This window comes from Chiroxiphia lanceolata, chromosome 7 (genome assembly GCF_009829145.1).
Source record: "Chiroxiphia lanceolata isolate bChiLan1 chromosome 7, bChiLan1.pri, whole genome shotgun sequence".
NCBI lineage: Eukaryota > Metazoa > Chordata > Aves > Passeriformes > Pipridae > Chiroxiphia > Chiroxiphia lanceolata.
Window position 1 is genome coordinate 22970274 of NC_045643.1, and position 24724 is coordinate 22994997.

Here is a 24724-nt window from a genome sequence, read left to right on the forward strand (position 1 = left end):
CAGACCCCTCAGAATTAGTCAACTGATGACATAAAGCAAAATCAAAATGTGAAATACAGTCATGTAAGACAAATTCGTTGAAATGAATTTTTCGATGTCCTTAAACCATGGTTTAGCAGAAAATTTTTTAAAATAGCAGTGTTCAACTTACATAAGCAATACTTTCTAATATTAAAAGAATCAAACTTCTTTGTGTTTTGGTGAAGCAAAAACTTCAGTTTTAATTTTGACTCTCTGAAATATTGTATGATAAAATTAATTCAGGACTTGAAATCCAAAATTGCTTCCAATTGCCCAGTCCTACATTTTCAACAAGTCTAAAGGGTTTTTTTACCGATTGTATTCATGACAGTAATGTAGTTTCCTCTGTTTTATCAATATCATTGATGACTTTACCCTGATACAGATCTCGCTAGAATCTTTTCTTCTGCAACACGCTGAATATCAGTTAATTGGACTAGAGCTCCAGCCATAACATTGTAAAATTCATAATCTTGTCAACTCAGCCCTGTTTTTTAGGATTATATTGGCACAGATCTGAAATCAATTTTCTGGCTTTTCTGAATCTGTTTCTGTATCCAGCAGGTGCTAACTGATTGACGTGGTAAAAGCGCAGTGGAACAAATTAGCAATTAATTTTTTTAATTTTTTAATGCAATATTTTTCAACTGGTTTCACAAACCCTTTAGCAAGCTAGCAGGAGGAAAATAATGTGGATTTGAAGAAAAAGGTGTGCACAGCTCATGGCAAATGAGAAGCCCAGAACACTTCTTGGCTGTTTTTAATTGCCTAAGATTTACTGATTGGAGATATCCACAGTCACAACTGGTTTTTTTTCCACAGATTGCACACAACTTCCAAATATCCCAATGATAATGGTGGGTGTCACCCTTGCTATCCTTCTCATTGGCATTGTTTTGCTTTGTATATGGAAATTGCTGGTGTCAGTTCAAGACCGAAAAGAGGTGGCCAAGTTTGAAGCAGAAAAATCAAAAGTTAAATGGCAAACGGTACGTGACAGGCATTGATTTCATACAAGGCTATTTAATTTGGTTGCATGATGCACAACTGCCTTTAAAATTCTGTGTCTTGGTTTTGTTCTTTTAAATGGATAGATTTTGCTGGTAGGTTTTCACTACATTTAGTATCCTATAAAGCAAAATTATGATTCCTTTATGGATGAAAAATATCTAGAGTTTAATCTCCTGGTTTAATTTCTTGCACATGTAAGAATGTGTAGATAACTTTATTTTTATTAGTTGTTTTTAATTAGTGCCCTGTCTTTGATTAATTTTAACAAAGTTGTTGGCTGCCTATGTGATTACCAGAGGTGTACCTCTCTGCCCAGAAACAGCTGTTTAGGAAAGAGAGGTTGGTGGTGGCCTCTGTGATGGGAGCCCACTCACACAGAGGAGCAGTGAACGGAAGCTGTCCAAAATGTAGGTAAAAGGACAGAGAAATTCAGGCCTTATCTTCTATCTATAGCTTAAGGCATCTAATGCAAGCTTACACCACATGTTCCCTTTTTTTCTTTCCTTTCTGCCCTTGACTTTTTTGCTCTTTTGCAAAATCTTCAAGACTTCTGAGGATCTTTGAAAAACAAGCATGTTGAGTAAGCATTTCTAGGGAGTGTCAGGAGGACAGGCGATGTGCTGCTGTTTATTCCGCTCTGTTCTCCTACCAAGTCCTGTGATTGCAACATTTCTCCAAGAATGGGCACTGTCAGCCTTTCAGCTTTTGAGATGGGAAAAATCAGTTACTTACAGGCAAGGCCACCTGAGAATGTTTTCTTGATCCTTCAGGAGAGCTACATATGGTAAGAGGGAAGGGAAGGATACACCTGATAGAAGCATTTTAATTTTCTTTTCTGTCACAAGTTGAAAGGATAGGAAGTGATTGATGAGAGACCAAGATTAAAAGCTCAGATGAGACTTGCCCTTCTCCCACCACAGGGTAGATAGCCTATGTGGCTCAAGAAAGAGGACCATGACAGGTGACACCTCACTGCTGAGACACTCTCTGTGCTTTTATAATCGTCCAGCCACCAGGTTTGATACACAGATTATATGGGACGCATTTAATAAAGTATTGTTTGACAATGTGCATTACTTTAATCTGGGAGGCAGACGTGAAGGAGAGCGTGTTCCTGACCCCAGGCTGGTTTGTGCTGCCTCTTATAGACCACTCTGAATTTCAGTGGCTTGGAATGTGAGGCACTGAAGGCTATTCTAAAGTCATCAAAAGTACATAATTACTTCTATACAAACACTGTGTGACTCCCATTTCACTTCTTTTTGTTTTGGTTCTTTTTTTTGTTTGTTTGTTTTTTAGGAAACAAATCCACTCTACAGAGGCTCAACAACCACTTTTAAAAATGTAACTTACAAGAATCAAGAAAAGCAAAAAGGGGCCATGGCTGCAGATTTCTACTAGCACCTCCAACACTACAAATTTAGTTATCCTGGCAGGGAATCTAAAAACACCTGTTTCTTCTCAGCTGATCATGTGATATTTGTTTGCACCTTGCAGTGGTATAACCGTTCTGTTGGAGAAAATATATCTTGTGTTGGGAAAAATATAAATATCATATTAGATATAAAGGTTGGTAGAAATATTAAAAAATTGAATTCTTTATTATTAAGCCCCCATCTTAAAAAAATGGCATCACAAATAATTTTGTCATTAATACTGAGGATTAAAAATTATCATATGTAAGCCTATTTTTGTTAAATTAGGTATTTACAATGAGCTTTACACTACTTTGTTCATACAAACAATCCCATATATTTGTGTTTAGGAATGTATTTGTACCAGTCTATCTGGTGGGCTGATTTAAATTTAAAAAAGATTTTTTTTCATGAATGAAGCTTAAACTACTGAGGATAGAGCTTCCTCATACCACCTGCGTGACTGAATAGTTTTTCATCAGAAAAAAGTAGTGTTATTGCCTGTCTTATGTTCCTAAGTTATACAGAAGCATTTCCTCTGTGATTCTTCTTTCTTGTCCTGTTTCCCTCTTTCCTTGTCCATGTTGCTGTTTGATGTTCTTTAAGGACCCAGTCCCTGGGGTTTTCTTGGGGAAAGCTAAGTCAAGCCTTATTCACTTGCAGTGAATACTTTTCTGCTCCAGGCATAGACTGGTATTTTTTTTCCTTTAAATTCTAGTAGAAAGGATCCAGAACAAAAGGTAAATATCTGTAAATTAGAGGCCCCAGTAGAGACTCTTTTAAACCAGAGGATTACCAGAACTCCATTTCACCATTTGCATCCTGTGAATGGTTTAGACCCTCAAAATAAACCTCACATGCTGGCCCATCACACAAACTGGTTCAGGAGCCCTTTACATGCAGAAAATGTTCACACAAAATACTCAGTATCACACACAAAGACAGTACTTTTTTGTTGATATACCCAAAATTGTGAGGTTCTTTCAATGCCCAGCAGCCAAACTGTTTAGTCATATGTGAAATAACATATTCAGCTCTTTTGGGCTGGGTTGTTTGGTTATTTTCCCCCAAACTAAGCAAGAAACAGATCTATGGATTTCACTTCATATTCATTTACATTATGTTAATGAGGATTTTTAAATCTCAGTTTTAGCTAGTTACAGATGACTTGCCATAAATATTTAAATTGTAATGCTGTTACCATGCATAGCACCAGGTAAAAAAGCCCCAAAAAGCAGCTAGCATGCTGGCATAGAAAAATTACAGCACTGGGCTATTTTAAGATCTCACTAATGTACTTTATGTTTTAGTATCACTTCTCAGCTGCATTTTTTGCTACTCTAAAACAGGTGGTCAAAAGGTACATATGAAGGTACTTAGAAAAGAAAACTTAGAAATCAAAGAAACATTGACACAGTCACAAACAATCACATACATTCCCTGTGGTAAATCATGTATTTGATCTAAAAAAAATTATGTCCATTTTGTAATAAATATTTACAAAGTCTGTGCAACTTCAGACTCCATATTTGCTACAGTTTCTGGAAGTGAGACTGACCCATGCCTGTTTTAGGGCCTGATCCAAAGCCTACTGGAGTCAATGGCTACAGATGAGGATCTAGTTTCAGTGAAACTATTAGTTTTCGTTTACAAAGATTGTTTTGTTTAAACAAACTGATTAATACTCTCTGTAAGTGGATTAGAACTTATATATTTCTGTGCAAAGAGAAATAGTATCAGATGCCTTTGGAAAGAAGGTGATGCAATATCCATGTAGTAAGTATGATGGAAATTATGTCTGTTATTATACTGGAACAGATTCGCATCTGTACTCTTTGGTATTCCTGCATATCTCATTGTGGAAACTGTGCACAGATAAAAACTTGCATCTGTGGCCCTTCCAACCACTAGACTCCCACGGATGTCAGTGCAAGTTACATGTGGGATCAAATCCTGTTTCCCTGGCATGTGGATAAACTCATGGGATGCAAAGCTGGCCCCTGAATCTGATTAGATACTACTTGGGTCAGGATTGCCTAAGGGGCTAGGGAAATCTGGATTTAGCCCATGTAAGTTATCTGTTACTCTTTTGTTTCTCACGCAGAAGTCATCAAATTATAAACTTTCTCTAAAAGAAATGAAAATATTTTTATTACTTTTTAAGTAATAAAAATCTATACTGTTTATTAAATACCATTTAAGTTCTGTTTCTGAGAAGGCTGATTCTGCTGCTCAATATTAGGGTTGAAAGCCTTTCTTCTGTAGGTCACCCATTTCAATATTGCAACATATCTCAGTATTCAAATGTTATTAAAAGGGTGGTGTTTGCATTTCATATCAAATGCTTGGTGGTCTACATTCCATGTTCCTACAGGAGATTTTGTTTCACAAAGCTTCTTGCTCTCTTCTCATCACTTGCATGTTCTGGTCATCAGCAAGGATCCAATTTGGTATGTAGACAATGTTTACAGCCCAATTACTCCTCCTAACAATCTCTCTCCAAATTATCAAAGATGTAATGAAATCAGGGAGTATGATTTGCAATTTCCCTGCTGCGATGACTGTACTATAAATCTTCTGTCCACCTTCCGAACTGTCAGGATGGAAATCACTCAAATAATTAGGAATTCATGAGAAGAGAGAAAATAGAAGGGCTTGGTGAGGAAGGTTTCTGTTATTGAGGGATATCAAATAACTAGACTCATTCATATGAGCCATTCTTTTACCAGCATTAATTTAGATTTCAACTAAACTCCCAGATTTCAAGAACTTTCAAGATCTTATTTGGCATTCACCCTAGAGATAAGAGTGATGTTCATCCTTCTGTATTAACTATATCACTTTCATCTTGTAGCATTTGTACCAAAGTTCATATTTTTCTCTCTATTCTATTTTCCTCCACCAAACTATAAGTGGGTTTGTGTGTGGTGAGTGGGATGAAAAAGTCTTTCTGCTGTTTTCACAAATACTGTTTTGGCCTGAGGCTGGACCTTGAGAGTGGACAAAACATTTTTTAATAGTAATACTACTGTTCACTGAAGAGTTAAATTGAATTAAAGAATAATCCTTAGCAATTTTAGGGTATTTGTGTATCTTTTACATGGTATAGCATAGTAATTTCAATAATGTATGTTAAATGGATAATTTTTGTTTGATTTATAAAAGTTGCATGTTGGTTGGTATTTTACATGTCCAGATTGCATTCAACTTTGTTTTGTAATATAACAAGTGGGTAATGAGTCTGGGATACAGGACTGAGATGTCAAGTGCAACTCTCCATGTCTCATCTGTCTTTATGTAGAAGTTCAAGTCTGTTTTGCAGTGGACATAAGGGAGTTATTGCCCCATGAAAATTACCACACACAGTCTAAAAGTAAAAAAAAAAAAGAGACAATTTTTAGCTTCATCCATTTGAAAGAAACCGGTAAATGTCTCAACTTGTTTGTGTAAAAAAGGAGTTATCTGACCTTGAATAAAGATTGTAAAATTGAATGCATTTCTAATATTTTTAATTGTTCATTCTATATTTTCTATTTTGGCATCTGTCTTTACCATTGTTTTCATATAGTTTTATGAATCTTAGCAAATTTTTCATGCTTTGTCATACCCTAGAGATTATTTTATAACTTCTCTCCCCTTTTTTAAGACAGCAATTTAATGTCTGGATTTTCTTCATTTGTGATCCTTTTACTTTTCAAGGAAATGAGTTAGTGGATGAATGTTGTAAGCAACCTATTTCTGGAACTCTGATTGATGACATATGGCATTCTTTCATTCTTTGGAACTAGATGATCTTTTAGTTCCCTTCCAACTCAAACCATTCTATGATTCTTTTGTACAGTGATCCCTAATTTGCACAACTTGCTTAAAGCTAAAGATCCATCCATTCTGTAAGTGTAACAGCAGCAATATCTTTCAGGAAATACACAACAAGGTGCATATGTTCTTTTTAATCCCTTTAATTCCTTTTTTTCCTCTAATGAAAAGTCATGTATTTCGATGTTTGCTGATTTCCTGCTCTGAGGAAGAGAACATTCCTCTCCATCCTTAATAGAACCATATTTAAAGTCTGTTGTATTCTCCAGGCATACAGTAAGATCATGTTCTCTTGCATTTCACACTGGATTGTGAAAAAAAAGTGATACAATTGCATAATGTATACTCATGGCATGTGATTTGGAACGTATTCTACCCCAAGACTTTCTTGGTTTGTTTGTTTTTATGAATGGGTCATGCTTAGAAACCTCTATGTTTTTACTGATCTACATATCAGCTAACATTGACAGATAGCAACTAACCCACAATAACAACAGGTGGTGTAGATAAAAAAAAGGCTTTGGCTTTTCAAAGATCTTGGTAGACAAGAACTTAGTTTCTTGAAGCTGGGTCATTCTCTCTTTTCAACCAATCATCATGGAAAAGCAGAGAGAACCCTTTCATTGCAACCTCTTCCTTCCTTATGGTATTTACATTACAATTTAGACTTATTTTTAATCAAATTGGACAATTTAAAGCAATTTCAAGACATTTCTGTATTCAGATAAATGAGGTTCTGAAAACATGATACTTTTTCTAAAAAGCCATTTTTCCACAGGGTAAATTTCCTCAACAGGGGTTTTTTTCATTCCTGTTTCCATATTTAGAAAAGGTAGGAGTGTAAATAAAACTAAAGTCTTTAGGTGTGAAGAAACAGGAAATTTCTATTTAGCATTCAGCAGTTAGATGTTACCTGTGTTTGGAAAACTGTGTACCAACATCAGGCTTCAAAGTTAATAACTCTAGTTCAAAGGCAAATTGTATCTCATGTTGATCTTCTTAGGTGAGGTTAAAATTTGCTTTCTCCAAAACTCTCAACAACTTAAAAACCAGACCTATAATTACGGTGTAATTACCACATAACAAAACCTTGATTGCTTCTGTTTTAGGTTATGGAGGATTTGAAAAATGACAGATTAAAAAAAAACCCAAACAAAACAAAGTCCAGCAACAATAACAAAAATCCCCAATTATATCAAAGGTGATGGAGAAATTAAGCCTGAGAATATATCCAACCAGAAAAGAACTGTTCAGCCTAAGAGTCCTAGCAAAAGAGTCCTTAACATCAATGAATTGTTAGAAAAACTTTTGACATACTTTCTCTCTCCTTCACCAGCATCTGCAGGGAGAGAAAGTCCTCTGTGGTACTGTGTCATGAGCCAGCACACAAGGTGACAGTCCAATGAACCACAGTCAAGAGAATTTGGCTTTTTACAGAAACAGTGGTCTGTACTTCTTGTATTCATCCTAGAGTACTTACAGCTACTGCTGCCACATGTCTAGAACAGCAGCTGCAATAGAACAGTTCAACGTCTCCCTCCCATAGACTATGACTTCTGGATTTCCTTTTTCTGATGCTCTCTGAATCTGGCAGATAGAGAGCTTTATTAGAGAGGCTTCTCACTGAACACTTTATTTACTGTGGGTGATTTGTCAGCATCCCAAAAGAGCTTATGGAAAGATTGTCCCTAAGGGTTTGTCCACTAGTGGCACTCAAGAAATTAATTCAGAAATATATTGAGGAATTTATTATGGGCTGAATAATCCACATGAAAACTGTGTAGAAAACGTTCACTTTGAATTGGACTGGTCTTACTCAAGTTAATCTTTATTTCAAAGTAAGGACAAGAGTGTCTGAACATGTTTAATTCAGTTTATGTGATTTACTGTACAGTCACTAATTTAATTAATTTAGATTAAATTTTGAGTTTTTTCATGTTGAGATTCTAAGGACGTAAAGGAGGAGAAAGTTTAATAGCTGGGAATTTTCCTTTCTTTCTCTATATCAAAGGCCAAACTGGTTAAAAAGCATTGCTGGCAAGTTGTTCCCACTGATTAGAACCTTTCAGTGACTCATAGTCACAGCATCTACCCTATTACAGTTAAAGCATTTAAGTTTTTTGACTGCACATTTGCATTTGATGATAAACTCAGCCTCATGTTAGTAAACAGAATTTCCCTACAGAAAAATCATGCAGTTCTCACCAACATGTCTAATCATAGGAAAAAATCCACGAGCAAGTGTTATTCTCCTTCTTCCTGAAATGAGGAGAGACTAGAAAATGCTCTTATCAATCCAATTTGATTTCTTGTGCTTGTTAATGAATTTTCAATTTGGGCATGGAAGAACACAAAGGAAAAATATTTTTGCTTTTTCTATTTTCTTAGCAGCATAAAATTCACAGAAGAGAGCAGAAATTTTAACAAGTGGTTCACTGGTGCCTTACACATATGTGTGTGCTGATATAATATAAAGTATAACTGTATAAGTAATGAAGACAGATTCTATCACTTGCAAAACCAATGGGAGCTCTGGTTTCCAGACTTTCTTGAATGATGGTTCTTAAATCCTCAAATATGAGGCTGGCTGTATATCTGATTTGCCACAAAGCAAAATATTGAAGATAACAAAAAAAATCTATGCCTATGCATTTTTATTGTATACAAAGTAAGGTATCTAATGCAAGGATTATTTCACCTGAGAAGAAACTGGTTAAAGGAAAGAGGCAAAATAAAATTGCTTTGGGTTTCTCTGTGTGCATATTCTCTAATGAACATAGTAAGTCTTTTTATATTAACTGTGGGATTTTGGAGTCTAAATGTGTATGCACGGCTGAGAAAACACGATCAGCTCTTGTGAGAAGAAGTGTACAAGGTGCAAAGGCACACCCTGTCCTAACCTGTGAAATCATGTCAGCACTGAGTACACATTATGCCCTAGAATTTCTGCAAGCATATATCTTTGTTCCAGGTGTTACACCCAGTCAAGTTTTTTTCCGACTAGACTGATAGTACTTTGTTAGCAGTTGTCTGTTCCTTCTGAGTTGTTCATAATCTTTTAGTAAATGACAAAGTTTAATTTTCCTAACCTTCACTTCTGGCCACTCCAGGTTATAACAAAGAAGCCAAGCCAGGCTCACTGACCCTCCTGTTTTAGGCACCATTAAATCAGCAGGATGCACAGAGAGGCAATGGGACCTGGCAAGAGAGCTTCTGGTGGCAGCCACTGGAGATCAAGGCTGGCTGGTGAGGCAGTGTGGGCATGCTGCTATGGAGGGAACACACTGACTGAGGGTCTTATGCTTCTTGAAAGCATCAGTTTTCCTGGAGCTAACAAAAAGTTTCCTCAATGCTTCATTCTCAGAATCTATGTTCACTCCCACTTTTTTTTTAAAGTGGAACCTGCATATTCCCTATTACTCTGATTTATGAAGCTTTGTTCTGATAAATTAAAGATGATCTGTGCTGAAAGAGTTGGTTAGCACAGGGTAGAGGACACATCTGGCCAAAGAAATCAGGAATGGTTTTGCCTACAAACTTGTTTGAATATAATTAACAAACGGAGAGAAAACAGTCTCTCAGATGCATTTAAACATCTGAAACAAAACTTCTGCTAAATAATTATATGATGGCTTTATTGCTTTGTTTAAAAAGGATAATATTTTTTGATCACAGTTTGGGTAATTTCTGGTATTGAGTACAATGAATCATAGGTTTGTTTAGTAAACAAGTCTACAGTGTAATATTAATAGCTTTTCTTGGGACCACATTAGCCATTCTCTCGTAGCAAATCTTTGCAAAAAGTTTCCTTCTGTTGATTTCACTAACAGTACTAACAAGAAGGGCAAAAAATCGACTGTGGTACATCGAAAGATGAATGACACAGCCAAGGATCTCAAAGGGAAAGGATAAGTCAAAGACAGGCTTTGAGAAACTACCAGTGACAGGCCAGAGGCAGCTTTAGCCCCATTAACCAGTTTTGTTTTATTGCAAATATTTCAATATTGGATTTTTTCCCTTAATGCCACATCAATTACGTGAAAGTCTGTCTGATATTGAATTTGATATTACTGCCAATCAACAGCCCGTTCAACGGAGATTTATTATAACAGTAAAATTCCTACCAAAAACTGGCAGTTTACAATCAGAGATTTCATTTAACCTGAAACTGGCCAGTGCAGACTGTCCTGTAAGGCCGCCTTACCCAGTGTGAGCTGACAGGGAGCGAAACTGCAGAGCCTGATGGCCACAGCAATTACCTGGGAGCCTGGAAGAATGGAGTGGTGTAACAAACACAGGTGGGACTGCCAAAGGAAAAAGGCTGTCACTGCTCATGTCTGGGATGTAGTAGATGAGGTAGAGAAGGTGGAAGCAGTGCCTGTAGTGACTATAACCAGATGTAACTGGACTGGCAGAGTTGATAAATGAGAGTAGTTCTGTCTCTGGGGTAAAGAGAAAAGTTGAGTAAAAGGGAAGATGAATGCAAACTTGGGAGTTGATTCAAGATGCCATTTTTCAGAGCCAAACAGGATGTAGGACGGTCCCTCCAAGAAAAGATGGCAGGATTGCTTGCTGGGCACTGCTAATGCAAGGAATTTTCATCCTGCTTTTTCTTCCTAGGTATTCTCTGGTTTGGTATTTCCATTCTGGCTGGGAAAAAAATGAGACCTGTCCTCAGACTTCAGATTATGCATAGAAATTACTGTGTGAGGAGTGCTGAGCACATGACACATTGGATCTGTGTGTGTGCCTTGGAAAAGCAATGGGTTTGTGAGCAAACTGTATTAGTGTGAATTTAATAAGGGTTTTTATTCGTGGATGCAGGTAATGAACATACACTGAGTTCATATGTCTGTATGGATCTCACACAGAAAGTGAAGTTAATGTCTAAGAAAAGATAGGGGAAGGAATTGAACATCTGTTTAGAGTACCTAAATAGCAAAGGCAGATCAACTCAGACAAGTGCATATATATTTATATTTATATTTATATTTATATTTATGTTTATATTTATATTTATATTTATATTTATATTTATACATATGGGTCCAAGAATACACAAAAAGAAAGAGAACAGATCATCAACAGAGAAATGAAGAGAAAAATATTTACAAAAAGTGAGTTCCAGACAGAAAATAAAATAAAGGAGCCAAATCACTACAGCAAATGCCTTGAAGGAACATATGTAAAGCTTCAAACAAACAAAAACCCCCAACCAACCAAATAAAATTGGAAAGCTATACCATTTAATGTGCAAGGTAATATAAACTGCCATCAAGTTTACTTCAGAAAATGTTGCCAACCATGTTGATTTTACAGGCCACTATGCCAGCCATTATTATTGTAATTAAGTAGGTATAGCCCAGCTATAAATAGCTAGGTCAGTATAACTACAGCTGCACTAGAAAGAATTTACCAGTTATGTCAGAAGAAAACATTCAGAACAGTAAAAAACTGTTTAGTCAAAGAGGCAGATCTGAATATCAAAGAAAAAAAAAAGCAAGGAAAACCACACAGAATGAATAAGTTGCTAATTCGCACTTAGCAAAATATTTACAAAAATACTGCTATTAATTATTAGCAATCTGTAATCAGAATGTGCTTATTTTCATCTTGCTGAAATCAGCAGAAAACCCCACCTGAAGTGAGGCTCCTTTCCAGAGCCCAAAGAGCCTCATTTCTGTTTACTGGCCCAATATTTTTAAATGTTGTACAATGTACTGTGCACAATTTTCCACTGTGACCCAGCAGCAGGTTCTGGAGTAAGAGAGTCTTTTTCTGGAGATCAGTACTCAAAGCAGTGGCCAAACACTCCTGAAGAGATGGAGACAGTTATGAGTGGCCAGATTTTCATAAATGGCTTATTAACAACCTTCTTTCTCAGAATCTGAAAATCTCGGAAAGCTGCAGCTTTCCTGAGAAGAGATACATCACAGTTCCATGAGAGTAACAATTCTTCTGTCTTGTAAAGTCAGACCAGCTTGTTCAGCATTATTTCCTACTGCTTGTTCTCTGCCAGACATTTTTATCATCCGTTAAATGGGAAGAAACTTCTCCACTTATGTGCTTCTTTCTAAGTGTTCGGCTTCATTTGCATCTCAATTCCTTCTTCTACTGAACTATCAGAGAAATTTCCCCAGGCACAAAGGCTTCTGTTTTCCATCCTTGTATCATGATTGAGGCGGACATGGGGGAACAGAGTCGCAGTTCAGTTATGCTCCGACACTGCATTTATTTTTATACATTTATGTACATATTTATAGGCATATTTATCTCCTAAGCATAAAGAACACTGCAGAAACATGCTCTTGCAGATTAAAAACGAACTTTCCTGCTGATTCCAGTAAAGTTACTCTATTTTTAACCCAGAGGTTCTGCTTTCCCTAAAACTGAAACTCAACCCAAGGAGGGCAGCTCCTGCAAATACTCCACTGAAGACAGAGATGAACAAAATGGAAAATTGCCATTTTTGCCCATGCCAAAACGTAAAATGACTTCGAGTTCACAAGCTGACCTGCTAAAAACACAAGTCTCCGAATGGGGTCTAGGGCAGTAGGGATGCTCAAGGGCAGAGCCTCGAACCTGGAAACACGGACTGTGCTGACAGAGGCCTCCCGCCTCCAGTGTCTCTATGTGTTTTCTGCTTCTTTTTAAGATAAAAGTACCTGCGGTGTAGCTAAGAGAAAGTGTTTTCCGATGGAAATAAGGTTAATACAGAGCGGTTTGTCCGCCTGAACCCACAGCTCTGACGTGGGCAGACGGCCCGAGCAGCATGAGCGGCATTTCCCGACCCGGCCGAGCGGTCTCAGGCGCCGTCCCCCTCCCGGGGACGCGGGGATCCTGCGAGCGCGGCTCCAGCGCGACCGCCGCGACCTCTCCCCGCACCCCTCCCGCAGCATCACGGGGGGAGCCCGCGGGCCGCCCCCGGGGCCGCCCCTCTTTCGCCGCCGGGGTGGGATCGCTGCTCTGCCCTCCCCAGGGCAGGGCCGCCGGGTCCGGCGCGGAACGGCGGCGACCGGGCGCGGTGCCGGGGCGATGCCGGCGGTGCGGCTGCGGCTCCCGGGCTGCTGCCTCCTGCTGCTGCTGCTGCTGGGCGGCCGCGGCCCCGCTCGGGGCACCGCCGCCCTCGGCCGGGACGGGGTGCCTTCCCTGCGGAGTGAGTGACGTCTCGGGGTCGGCCCGGGGGTGGGGGGCGGCGCGGCGTGCGGGGGGCAGCGGCGACGGCCCCGCTCCGCGGCGGGCGGAGCCCTTCGCCCCTTCGCCCCTTCACCCCTTCGCCCCTGGCCGTCCCGCAGCCCCGTCCCGCCGTGCGCGGCGCGGGGGAAGCGCGCGGGTTTCCCATCCCGGGCTCTGCAGAGCCCCGGCGGCTCCGGGCGCTGCAGGATTCCAGGACGTGCGTTTGCCGGGGGTCAGCCCGGTCCGCACAGCGGTGAGGGGATCTGGGGGGACGAGGGGCCGGGAGCGGGCACTGAGCCCTGAGGACCTGCCCCGCGCCATGTGCGTCCTCCTTGCTCATTTTCCGCTGCCCGTTGCTGTCCTCCATACCCAGAGGAAATATGGATAGTTTTTTTTCTCATTTCCAGTAAATTCCAGTTACTTTCTCTGTTACCACATAAGCAATTCTCACTGTTTTTTTGGGTGGGGGAAAGGAAGTGGAAGGTAAGGAGGAAGGAAATGGAGATATCTTGTCTTCCTAGTTTTGTTGAAGCCGTTTATTCCCGATTAGCTCTGTTGAACCTAAGTAAACAGGAACTTGGAGGTACTGGTCAGCGATCAGGTCTTCATCTGGGACTGCACATCAGCTTCAGGCTTTGCTTCTGGAAGTCTGTTTCTTGTCACCTTGTCCTGTGGACAAGGGGCAGGATGTAGGAGAAGCAGCAGTCTTCCAAAGGCTTCCCTCCACCCTGTCAGTTTCTAAAGCATAGACTATCTCCTTTTCTCCTTGGGTCTTCTGGGGCTTGCAAGTTCACAGAGCCTCAGTTGCAGGTCTTCATCTGCAGGACTTTGGACACAGAATTCTCCCTGACACCAGGAGCTTTGTAATAAAACTCGTCTTTGTGAGCAGCTGTAAAATGGATGCTGTAGCTTTGCAAGCTGAAAGGAGGGAGGCTGGAGGCATTCCCAAGGCTTGAAGTTGCTCCAGTTGTCTCATTGCCCCACTTGAAGACAGGGCTGAGCTGGGGCCTGTGAAGTTGTCACTGAATTTGCCATCTCTCATGTCTTACTTCTGCCATGAGCTGGCCATTACCTGGGAGTCCTCAGGCCAGCACAGCTCTCTTGTCAATTGCATTTTGTAGTTGACAAATGGAAACTGCATTTGGAAGAGGGTTGTGTGGCTCAAGAATTATGGCCTGGCTGTTCTTGGCCTAACGTGCTGCAGAATGAAAAAAAAAAAAACGTTATTCACAGAGATCATCCAGCTGGGTTATTTGTGTAGGCTGTGCAAGAACCTTATCTTTTCTCAGCAGTCATTTCCACTTTTAAGAGCCTTACAGATAAAGGGTTTCAAAGGCTGAGAATCCTTCACCTCTGGGTTGTGGTGTTGCTCCTCCCCCCCCAGGAAGGTGCTGTATGGGACCTACCGTGTGCTGTGGAGGTAGATTGTAAGTTTGATGAAGAAGTCCATCCAAGTGTGAATCTTAGTATCATGGTGAATTCACTTCATTAATCAGTGTTTACTGGTGGTGACATCCCAGTTTTTAGTTATCCCAGTTTGTTATTAACAGTGTATTTTCTTGGTCAACCTGGATAAGACTGCCATGGGAAAGGCATACCATAGTGTGAGAGGCAGAAAGCCTTTCTGGCCATGTACGAAACTTCACAGAAAACGCTGTGAAAGCAAAGGGCCAAACTGGGTATCTGTCACAGTGTCTGATGGTTTTTCAGTGAGCTCAGACACATGAGAGCTATAGAGATACAGTGGATTAAAGGAACCTTGCTCTCCCCCAGATGGTTAAGGACTTCACATAGAAAAACTGCCAGGTGCTTGGGAGATGCAATTATATACATTAGGCTAGTTCTCACCTGCTGCCTGTCAGAAGGGCTTGCTCCTGCTCCTACACAGGCTCCCAATCCCTATAGCCACAGGGTAAACAGCCCCTTTTAATAGTGATACAATCTGCAGTGCCACTTCTCTGTAAGTCAGACTGCCTGATGTGCTCGATGCAGAATCTGTAACTGAAAATCTCTCTGTAATCTCTCTCTTCTGCTTTTTGTGTACACATAATATTGTTAAGCTGATCTCTTTTATGTCTGTTACACTGTGACACTGCTGCTTGAAAAATCTTCCTGTTTTAGGGCTGAAGCTAAGTTGTATGTACTAAACTAGGACACAGCGTCTGGGTAGACCTCTGCATCTCATACTTTATTTGTGGGCTACATCAATTTGAGAGGACTTTTTTTATTATTATTATACTTAGTGCTTCAGTATGTTAGGTGTTATGAATTGCAGCAGTTTGAAAGTACACATGGCAGAAGTTATCGCTGTAAAATTTCAAGGCAAAATGGAAGAAGTGCTGCTCAGGTTTCCAGTGCATAATCTCCTGAGGCATAAAATAAGTATCTCGCATATAATGTAAGAGGAACTCCCTGGGTTAATTACCATTGGATTTCAGAGTGAATCAGGCTTATATTTTACTGATTTCCAGTTCCTCAGCTGCTCTCATTTTTTTCAATCTCTATGCTCAGTTTAACTTTTGTTCCTAAATCATTAAATAGCTGACTTTTTTCACATACTTATAGTGTGATGTCACATGGTTCAGTGAATCTCTGCATGATTCCAAGAAATCTAGGATATCAGGCTAACTGCACAACATCTGCTCTTGCAGAGGGTAGGCATGTGTAGTTGAACAATATGCATCGTATAGGGAAGGCATACTTTAACCCTTGGCTACCAATTCTCATGGTATAGATAAATCTTACCCTTTCTGTATCCTATTTACAATGCAACTTATTTTCTTTCTGTCTCTATAGTTGCAGAGAGTGAAGAATGAATACTGTAGAGAATACGGTCATTTCAGCCTTAAGCTTGTTAGCTTTTATTTTAATTGCACTCTCCAATCTACCCGAGGGAATTATTTTACAATATACAGCATGACTTCGTGTAACATTTAAACCTTTACTCCATTTCTGGTATTTCTTGGTGACCAGTGGATTTTTTCCTTTAAACATGACTGATGTTTTTGGGCACCCCATTTTTTTTTTGGCTGTCCAACTTGAGAAATATTGCTTAGCCTTATTTTTACAAGCTTGCAAGTATTCCACATGTTAAAAACTCAGCTGGAAGTAAATTTAGACCAGTACTCTTATTTTTTGAAGTGACAGTTATTCTGATGGATATTTTCAGTTTTCTTCCTAAATATCTCCAATTAAAACATTTGTCTTTTGATACTGTTTGTTCAATTGCAGTATTGTACAGTCTGAAAATTTGAGGTTTTTTCTCCCCTACAGATAAAGGGATATTTATTATCCAAAGTGAAGATTCCGACTTGTGCATTAAAGCAGAGAGAGTTGGCCTTGTTCTGGAAGACTGCAGTCAGCTCTCAGAAGACATGCTATGGAAATGGGTATCCAATCGTCATCTTTTCAACATAGGTAGAAGTACCTGTCTTGGACTGAACATCAGCAGACCAGAACAGCCGTTAAGTATGCTTGAATGTGATTCAACTCAATACTCATTATGGTGGAACTGCGATGGAAAAGCATTAGTTGGTGTATCAGAGTACAAATTAGCTGTTGAAAACAGCAAACATATTGTGGCCAAAAAAAAATCTACTTGCCAGTGGAAACAGTATATGTCCTATGATGAAGACGTTTGCGAACACCCATTTCAAGGTAAAAACAAATTTTTGTCATCAAAATGTAGATAGGAAAAGTTTCAGAAATTCTTTTGAAGGGAGTTGAGGTGCTTATGATCCTTTCCAGTCTTTATTGCAGTTTTAGACTCAAAGTTTGTCTTTTTTTTTTTAATACGTGATGGTTGAGGTGAACATACCACACTAGTGATTTTTTTTTTCATTAAACGGACCTCAAAAAACGCCTGTATCCTTGCAAAGCAGGAAATACTCATTTCAAATCCTCTGTAAAATATAAAAGGGAACTAAGGGTTTGCTGTTGCCTGTCCTGCAGCTTTCATTATCAGATAAACCCAAAGAGAGATAAGAAAGAATTTGGAATTCCCATCACTGAAAATCAGTCTGTAATTGCAGTGTGCATGGACTGATGCTTGTGGTGTTCAGTACCTGGCCTCTGAACATGCTAAACTGTGAAACACAGGTCAGAATTTTGATTAATCCTGCTGTACAGCTAGTGAAGATGTAGGAATGTAGCTCAAGATCCAAGTTTACAGACCTGAACAGTTTTCCAGGTATAAGGGCTAAGACAAACCCACTGACTACAAACAGCAACAGCCCATACCTGGATCCCTTCCTCGGCATTTCTGTAGAAGGAAGGACCTAATATTTGCGCAGTGTGTCTTAGGCTGGAGCTGTTCATTCTCCCCATTTGAACTGGGTGTTTGGGTTGGAGATCTGGTCTCAGTGGTTTCCTCTGTAGGTGTAGCTGTGCTCGGCCTCTTTTCTCACCAAAGCCCTCTTGGGACCTGTGATAACTGGGAAAGCACTGCAGCATCCGATCTCTTCTTTAAAACCTCGTGTAATTTATACTTCAGACACGACACTTGCTGTGTACACATAGCGAGATGAAAGTAGACCTGATCTAGCTGTAATACTGCTACATCTGTGAGAAGAGGATTGCCCTTTGGCAGGCACTTCTAGCCTGGTTTAAGGACCAGAGTATTTAATTGCATGGCAAAATCTCTTTCACCTCCAGGTTCCATTTTCCCCCTTCCACCATAGCTCATGTATATGCAAATGCAAGCGTGTTAATCCATCAGGTTGGGGGAGGGAGGATAGTTACCTTCAAAGAAAAAAAAATATGTATAACTATGGTAGGAAATCTGTGGCTATTGAATTTGGTTTCTTGCCAGGACTGAGGTAATCCCTTGTAGCTCTATAGCTAGCAGCATGGTAGCAGGCAGACAGAGGAGCAATCCTGATTTCTTTTGACCAGTTCTTTGTATCATCTGTTCATATCAGAAGGCTCTAAAGGGGATTTACAATGTGTAAACTGCTCTTTTATATGTGCACAGCCAACCATTAACTTTAGAAACCTCTATGAACCCGACAGTATGTAATGATTTTGCAGTTGAAGGACTTTGATCTTAAAGCTAGCAACTTGGGATCTTTGACAAACAATTTCATTCAAAGTGTGATTGTGGTTATTTGACCTATTTTAAAAGGTCTTAGGTTAAGGAGACACTCACCAGGGTAAACCTTTTACAGCTTTCAGTTGCACTGGATTCTCCCAATATTTTGATCCTCAGAGTACAAGAGGAAAATATTTAAATATTTTGGAAGGCATTGATTGTGACAACAGACGTATGTAATGTCAAATCTTTAGCTATGTTATTATTCTCTGTGGGATAAAAGCTTATTTTTAAAGTGTATTTAGTATTCCTTTGTCTTTTAAATTTCCTTTCCCATAGAATGACAAAGAGAATGGAAAACACATTAGAAATCCACTTTATAAAGAGTGGGAGGAGCAGAGGAAGTAATGCTAAATTACTTGTCTGTCATAGGCTAACAAATAAGTAAAGTTTACATCTGAGCATGGACTGATTTAGCTAACTGTTGTTTTATGTAGTGGTTCTGAAACATAAGCACAGGCTTTATGTGTTAATTGATCAAGTTTGGGGGTTTTTGTTTTTTTTTGTTTGGGTTTTTTTTCCATCCTAGTTACTTACGAGAATGTGCCTTGTGGTGACAAATTTCATAAACTGTTATTTCCAGAATCTCTTTACTGAAATTATGTTGCTCACACTTGGAATGCTGTGTTATCAATTATAAATTAAAATTAGAAAATAACTTTAGACACTTTATTTTTATCCTTGCTGGTAAACGCATATGGGAATGAAGAAATTTTTGTGGTCTGCATTTTTTTAATCTCTGCATTTTGTTTTTCCAGAAACATACACCTTGCTGGGAAATTCTTTTGGTTTCCCATGTGTTTTTCCCTTTAAATATAACAACAAGTGGTATTATGAGTGTACTAGAGATGGAAAGGAATCTGACTGGTGTGCCACAACAACTCACTATGAACAAGATGAAAAATGGGGGTTTTGTCCAAATGCTGGTAAGATGTTCCTTGTCTTCTCTCTCCCTCTTTCCCCCAAGAGGTTGTTCTTCATTAGTAATACTAGGATGCACTCTGTTTTTGGATTACTTCTCTTCTGCTAGAGGGGAATGTCTCTTTAAAAAACAAAAGCAGGCTTTAGCAAATTTTATCATAATTTATCATGCTTAACCTTTGGAGACTCAAATCCTCATCCCAAAAGCAAAACTACAGGGAGTGAGCAGAAGGATATTACTCTGTGCAGCCCATTGACCTTACCCTGCAGCTAAACTTCTCTGTACTCTGTCCTAGTGATATATAGGCAGCTTTTCTGAAACACATAAAGTAAGGGTTGTCTTGCAAAGTCATGTTCTGCTTTTGACTGCATTACATCTTGCACATTCCTTTTCTTTTATGCGCTGCTTGGGCACATCTTGGGCCTAAAACACTTAGGAAACAATAGCTTTAAAAATACTTGCTGTTGAATAGATTTTGGATGTATAATCTTTGTGAATAATTCAGCTTCTTGAATAAATAAGCAAAATAGTATCTTCTAGCAGCAGAAGGGAAAAGCCTTCCCTGTTCAAACTATGTTTCTTAAGCATCTTAAAAACAACTGTAAACGTGTCTTTGTAATGGGTTTTTTTGGGCAATTGATAAAATAGATTGTATTTTCGGCCTTGCTTATATTTTGTAATTATAGTAAGTTTATTCTCTTGAGTACAAGATTCAAGGAGATCAGTGACTGTTGCTCCACAAGTTGGGTGAGGTGTTCATAGTTTGAATATTTCAACATTCGGCTTTAGAAACAAATGGTTATCTGGAATAAATTAAAACATACTCTTTTGGCTTTATGAGAGCTGTGGAAATCACCACCAGCTGCAGATCAGTTCCTGAGCATTTTATCAACCATATGAAATGTGGAGCAACATTTTATTTCATTAGTGCCCAGTTTCCGTATGTTCTTTAACAAAGGAACAGGAAAGGTGATTGTAATCGTGCTTCCATTGGGATATTGCTGTCATTAATTAATTGAATTGTTCAAGGTGTTATGTTTCTGATTAGTCTGGAGTCTTGGAATGTTGGTGACGAGTCTGTTTTTGAGTAGAGAGTGGCTGTGACATTTTTTGGAAGAAGAACCCCAACACACACATTTGCTACCAGTTCAACCTTGTGTCTGTGCTGAGCTGGCGTGAGGCACGGGCCGCCTGTCAGCTGCAAGGAGGAGACCTGCTGAGTGTCACTGACCCCGAAGAGCAGAACTACATAAGTAACTTAAGCAGTAAGTAGGCATTTTTCTGGGTACCTTGTAGGAAACCTGTAGTTGGTTTCCTCTTTACCCGTGCAAAGGGGTACATTTTGGAGCTTAATACTCTGTGTGATGTCTCTCCCACTGCTGCTTGTGGGGCTTTGTCGTGTAACACACCTCAGCAGCTGTTTGAAAAAGCAAGGATGAAGGTAAGTTCCCACCGTAATAAACTGAAGTGCAGAAGTGGTGATATGTGTTACACAGGGCTGTAATTTTCTTAATTATCCCTCCCCACAAGGACTCCCATTCATTCTGCAGCTGTGGTTAGGGAGTGTGTTTGTTTGTTTTGGAGAATTATACAGGTGTCTACCTTCTCTGCAATGTACCCTGGTGTCCCTTTCTTCTGTTAAGTTTCCTTTGTAAGCTGGACTTGCCCAAATGTGAATGACAAGAACATTTATGGAGCAAGCATCTCAGAAAAAATGTGCAGAGCCTTCTGACAGCATGGCTTTTGTGGGTATTTTAGTGTATGTGGAGAAGATTAAGCTCAGGAATGGGTGGTAGAGCTCTAATGCAAAAGGTTGCCTTGGGTTTCTTGCCCATTCCTTCCCATTATTGCTGGTTTTCAATAGCAGGATATAAGCTAACAGGAAGTTTTAAAAATTATTTAATTAGCTTTTTGATATGCATACAAGACGGTAAAGGGACTGAAAGTTGTTTGGTTTATGGAAAGCTGAAACAGGCTAGCTGTTATGTAGCTGCTTGTTCTAGACTTAACTTCTAAGGTCAGCAACAACTTCTGCAGGAAGGGTTTGCAGGATGAGTGGCCTTTGAAGGATTTCAGACTTCTGAGTTTATTCCTTTTCATCTTTGTGTTGGTTAACAAAGTAACAAGTTAGGAGAGCAGATGTGTCTGTAGATATTTTAAAATATGGGGAAAGCATGGAGTAATACTTTGTTTATTTTTTCTTTTTCAGGGCAGTTAAACGCCACAGACATGATGCTGTGGATGGGCTTGAATCGCCTGGATGATGATGCTGGCTGGCAGTGGTCAGATGGAGCACCACTGGTGTTTGTGAACTGGAGAGCAAGTACTTGATGTTCCTCTTGCATATGTTATAGCAGCATACACTGCTGTTCCTATAGCTATATTCGAAAAATGAATTAAGTGAATTTTTTTTTGTTGTTGAAATATTTGTTCGTATTCATTAACTGAAAGCCTTTCTAGGGATGTAACATAACTGAGGTTAGATCTATTCACAACATTAATGGTCTAGCCCTTTTGTCGTTTACTTTTAAAGGTATTTTTAAGATTCCAGTTGCATATTTAAAAAACGTAGCTGGTTTCATGGAGGAAAGGAGTTTTGATTTGTTTATGTTAACATGCTGTAATTAACATTAGCACATTAACATGAGCTTTGTGACTTGGTTTGCTACATTTTAAGGTCTGTCTAGCAGCAGACATAACATAGACACTAGAGCTTGTTTCAGCCTCTCATCTGATAGGTGCAGCCAAGGAGGCATTGCCACACATGTAATTCATGGTCAGTGTTCGACTCTCCATAGTATTGGTGTAATATTACTAGAAGTTTGGGTGTGCAGGGATGTTTGTAGCTTCATTCAGTAAGATGCAGAGAACCTTATAACACCATTTTACAAGTAAGAACTGATTTTTTATAATTTTGTGCTTCTCAAAAATGTGTTTGCAGATGTCTCTGATAACCGTTTTAGAGAAAATCATTGTGCAGTGATTGATCCAAAATCTAAGTATGGCTGGCACAGTTATTTATGTGAATCTGGATTGCCTTTTGTATGCAAAAAATATTTAAATAAGATGGAGCATGAAACGTTGGGTAAGTCTCTTAATGTTACTGTATTTTATTTGTGAGTGTGCAGGGAGAACAAGTGAAGCCACTTGAATATTAAATCAGCAGAACAGAGTCTTAGCTGCACTAAATGTGTCAGTTTGATAGTTTAAGTTGAATACAGTTTATTTTAACTGATGTATTAACACTTTGTTTAAATTCACTTGTGGAAAACATGTTGAGAGTCTTAAAACTAACAAATAATTTTAATATAAATAGCACTTAATGGATTCCTTCCGTGATCAAAATGCTCATTCTCTTTATATTACAATAAGAGCCATGGATTTGCATTGAAAAATAGGTTTTCAGTGTGGATGGAATTAATCAGTGGCACACAGAAAAGAAACTTATATAAATGCAGCTCAAAATTTGCAGTTATTTTTATGCTGTGCTGTACTTTTGATATACCAAAAAAGCATTATTTGTGTTTATATAGTGAATATAGGATATACAGTACATAGAATGACTCAGATTGCCATTCTGTGTGCAAGTTAAGCGCAGAATTGAGTTTATTCTAACATAAACATTTACTAAATAAAAACACTTTACATGGGTTCAGCTTCTTCCTGACAGCTTAAAAGAAAATTTGGCTGCTTGTTTCAGATAATGAGAAAAGACTTACCCAAACCTTTTGTAGTTAATGCATCTGAAAAAGCTTTATCTGTCTCTGAATCATGTTCAGAGGTAATAATGGAGATACAATGTGTTTTAAGCTGAATTAGTGTTTGCACTAGTCCAGCAGCCCACATGGTTGAATCATCAAATAAAGTGGAAGAAATTTCAGTTTGCTTGGTAGGTGGTGTTCCATAGAGGATGTGTTTTGGCCTCCATAAGTCATCTTGAAAAACTTTGTTTTCAACATTTGAAGATTAAAAACGATAAAAAATCTCTGAATGTGTTACGAACATAGCATAACCTTGGCAGTTCTGTCTAATATATATGAACTTTGTATGCTCAATTAAAAGATACATGGAAGTATTATGCCACTCGTTGTGACACTGGCTGGTACCCACATCATCGCAACTGCTACAGGCTTCATAAAGAGGAGAAGACCTGGAACGATGCTTCTCTCTCATGCCAAAGTGATAATAGCAGGCTCGTTAGTATATCCTCCATGGCAGATGAAGAGCTGCTAATTAACTTACTTGAAAGTGGTGAGTTTTGGGAGTTCAAGCATGCAGTGTTTCTTGGTGTTTTGTGGTGCTCTTTTGTGCAACCTTTAACATTTTTAGCCATCTAAGCACTATATCACATGGCATGCCCAATTTATGTTTACAGAAAAAGAAAACATGATCACGCTGCTTCTAGGAGTCTTGTAAATGTATAGAGTCACCTTCTCCAGTAACAATTCCTAAAATATGAATCCACAGATTAGACACAGTGAGGCTGCAGTAAACGTAGGTAGCTTTTGTCCTTTCCAGTTCTTGCCTATTTTCCCAACTGTTGCAAAATATTCAGTGATCAACCTTATAGTAGAATTGTGCATAGAAGCAAAACCAATTCAGCATGTGTTTTGCTTTCAAGCTGGCCTCGTCCACACTGTAAAGTTGCTGCTGCTAGTATGAGGTCAGAGTCCCTTTGATGTCAGCAGGGTGTATCAAAGGAGTTCTGCTGGTTCCCATTGTCCTAAGAGGTAGCATAATTATACAAGGAACTTAACGATCAAAAGCTCTTTGATGCATCAATGCCAAGACTTTTGTTGTCATAACAGCCACAAAGAAAAGTGAATATTTTTTGCCTGCCACTGACATCAGTGTACTGGCAGAGCTGCACAGTTTTGCTGGGAGTTTAAGCCTCCCAGAGCTTGGGCACAGTCACATGTGGAGATTAGGAGATTAACCACTGCATCATCTTCCACCCCTCCATAGATACCAAATACCATTATTTCCAGTGATGCTGCAATGGGTAGATGTAATTGTTCTCAATTTATATTCAGCTTCAAAGTCTGCTGCTTCTCTCTCAGGCCTGCTTTAGGCTTGTCTTCAGAAGAAGGGCTTACGGGTCTGAAAGCCTGACTGCTTTTTCTGTTTGTGGTAACTGGCCAAGTAAGACATTACATCAAACACAAGCCTTGTCCTTCCTAGGTCTGTCAGCCACTGTGGCTGCAAATGTGCTGTCACTGGAGCCTATAAGCACTCGGAGAAACCTAAAGCTCAATGTACATTGGAAAGATTTTA

At 39.2% G+C, this 24724-nt stretch overlaps 2 protein-coding genes across 4 annotated transcripts in view; both read left to right on the plus strand.

Annotated features, from left to right (window-relative positions):
- ITGB6 (integrin subunit beta 6) overlaps nucleotides 1-5982 on the plus strand; it is a 49995-nt gene extending 44013 nt beyond the window's left edge. For 2 of the 3 annotated variants that reach the window (XM_032693723.1, XM_032693724.1), the window contains 2 exons: nucleotides 844-1010; nucleotides 2332-4214. In XM_032693723.1, coding sequence (XP_032549614.1) covers nucleotides 844-1010; nucleotides 2332-2433 — 269 coding nt within the window. In that variant the 3' untranslated portion in view covers nucleotides 2434-4214. Of the gene's footprint in view, nucleotides 1-843; nucleotides 1011-2331 lie in introns of all 3 variants that reach the window. The other variant, XM_032693725.1, reaches the window with a different exon arrangement.
- A 7316-nt stretch (nucleotides 5983-13298) lies between these two features.
- PLA2R1 (phospholipase A2 receptor 1) overlaps nucleotides 13299-24724 on the plus strand; it is a 38903-nt gene continuing 27477 nt past the window's right edge. The window contains exons 1-7 of the mRNA XM_032693534.1: nucleotides 13299-13419; nucleotides 16713-17096; nucleotides 19287-19454; nucleotides 20542-20715; nucleotides 21660-21773; nucleotides 22392-22535; nucleotides 23513-23701. Of these exons, the coding sequence (XP_032549425.1) occupies nucleotides 13299-13419; nucleotides 16713-17096; nucleotides 19287-19454; nucleotides 20542-20715; nucleotides 21660-21773; nucleotides 22392-22535; nucleotides 23513-23701 (1294 nt within the window). The remainder of the gene's footprint in view (nucleotides 13420-16712; nucleotides 17097-19286; nucleotides 19455-20541; nucleotides 20716-21659; nucleotides 21774-22391; nucleotides 22536-23512; nucleotides 23702-24724) is intronic.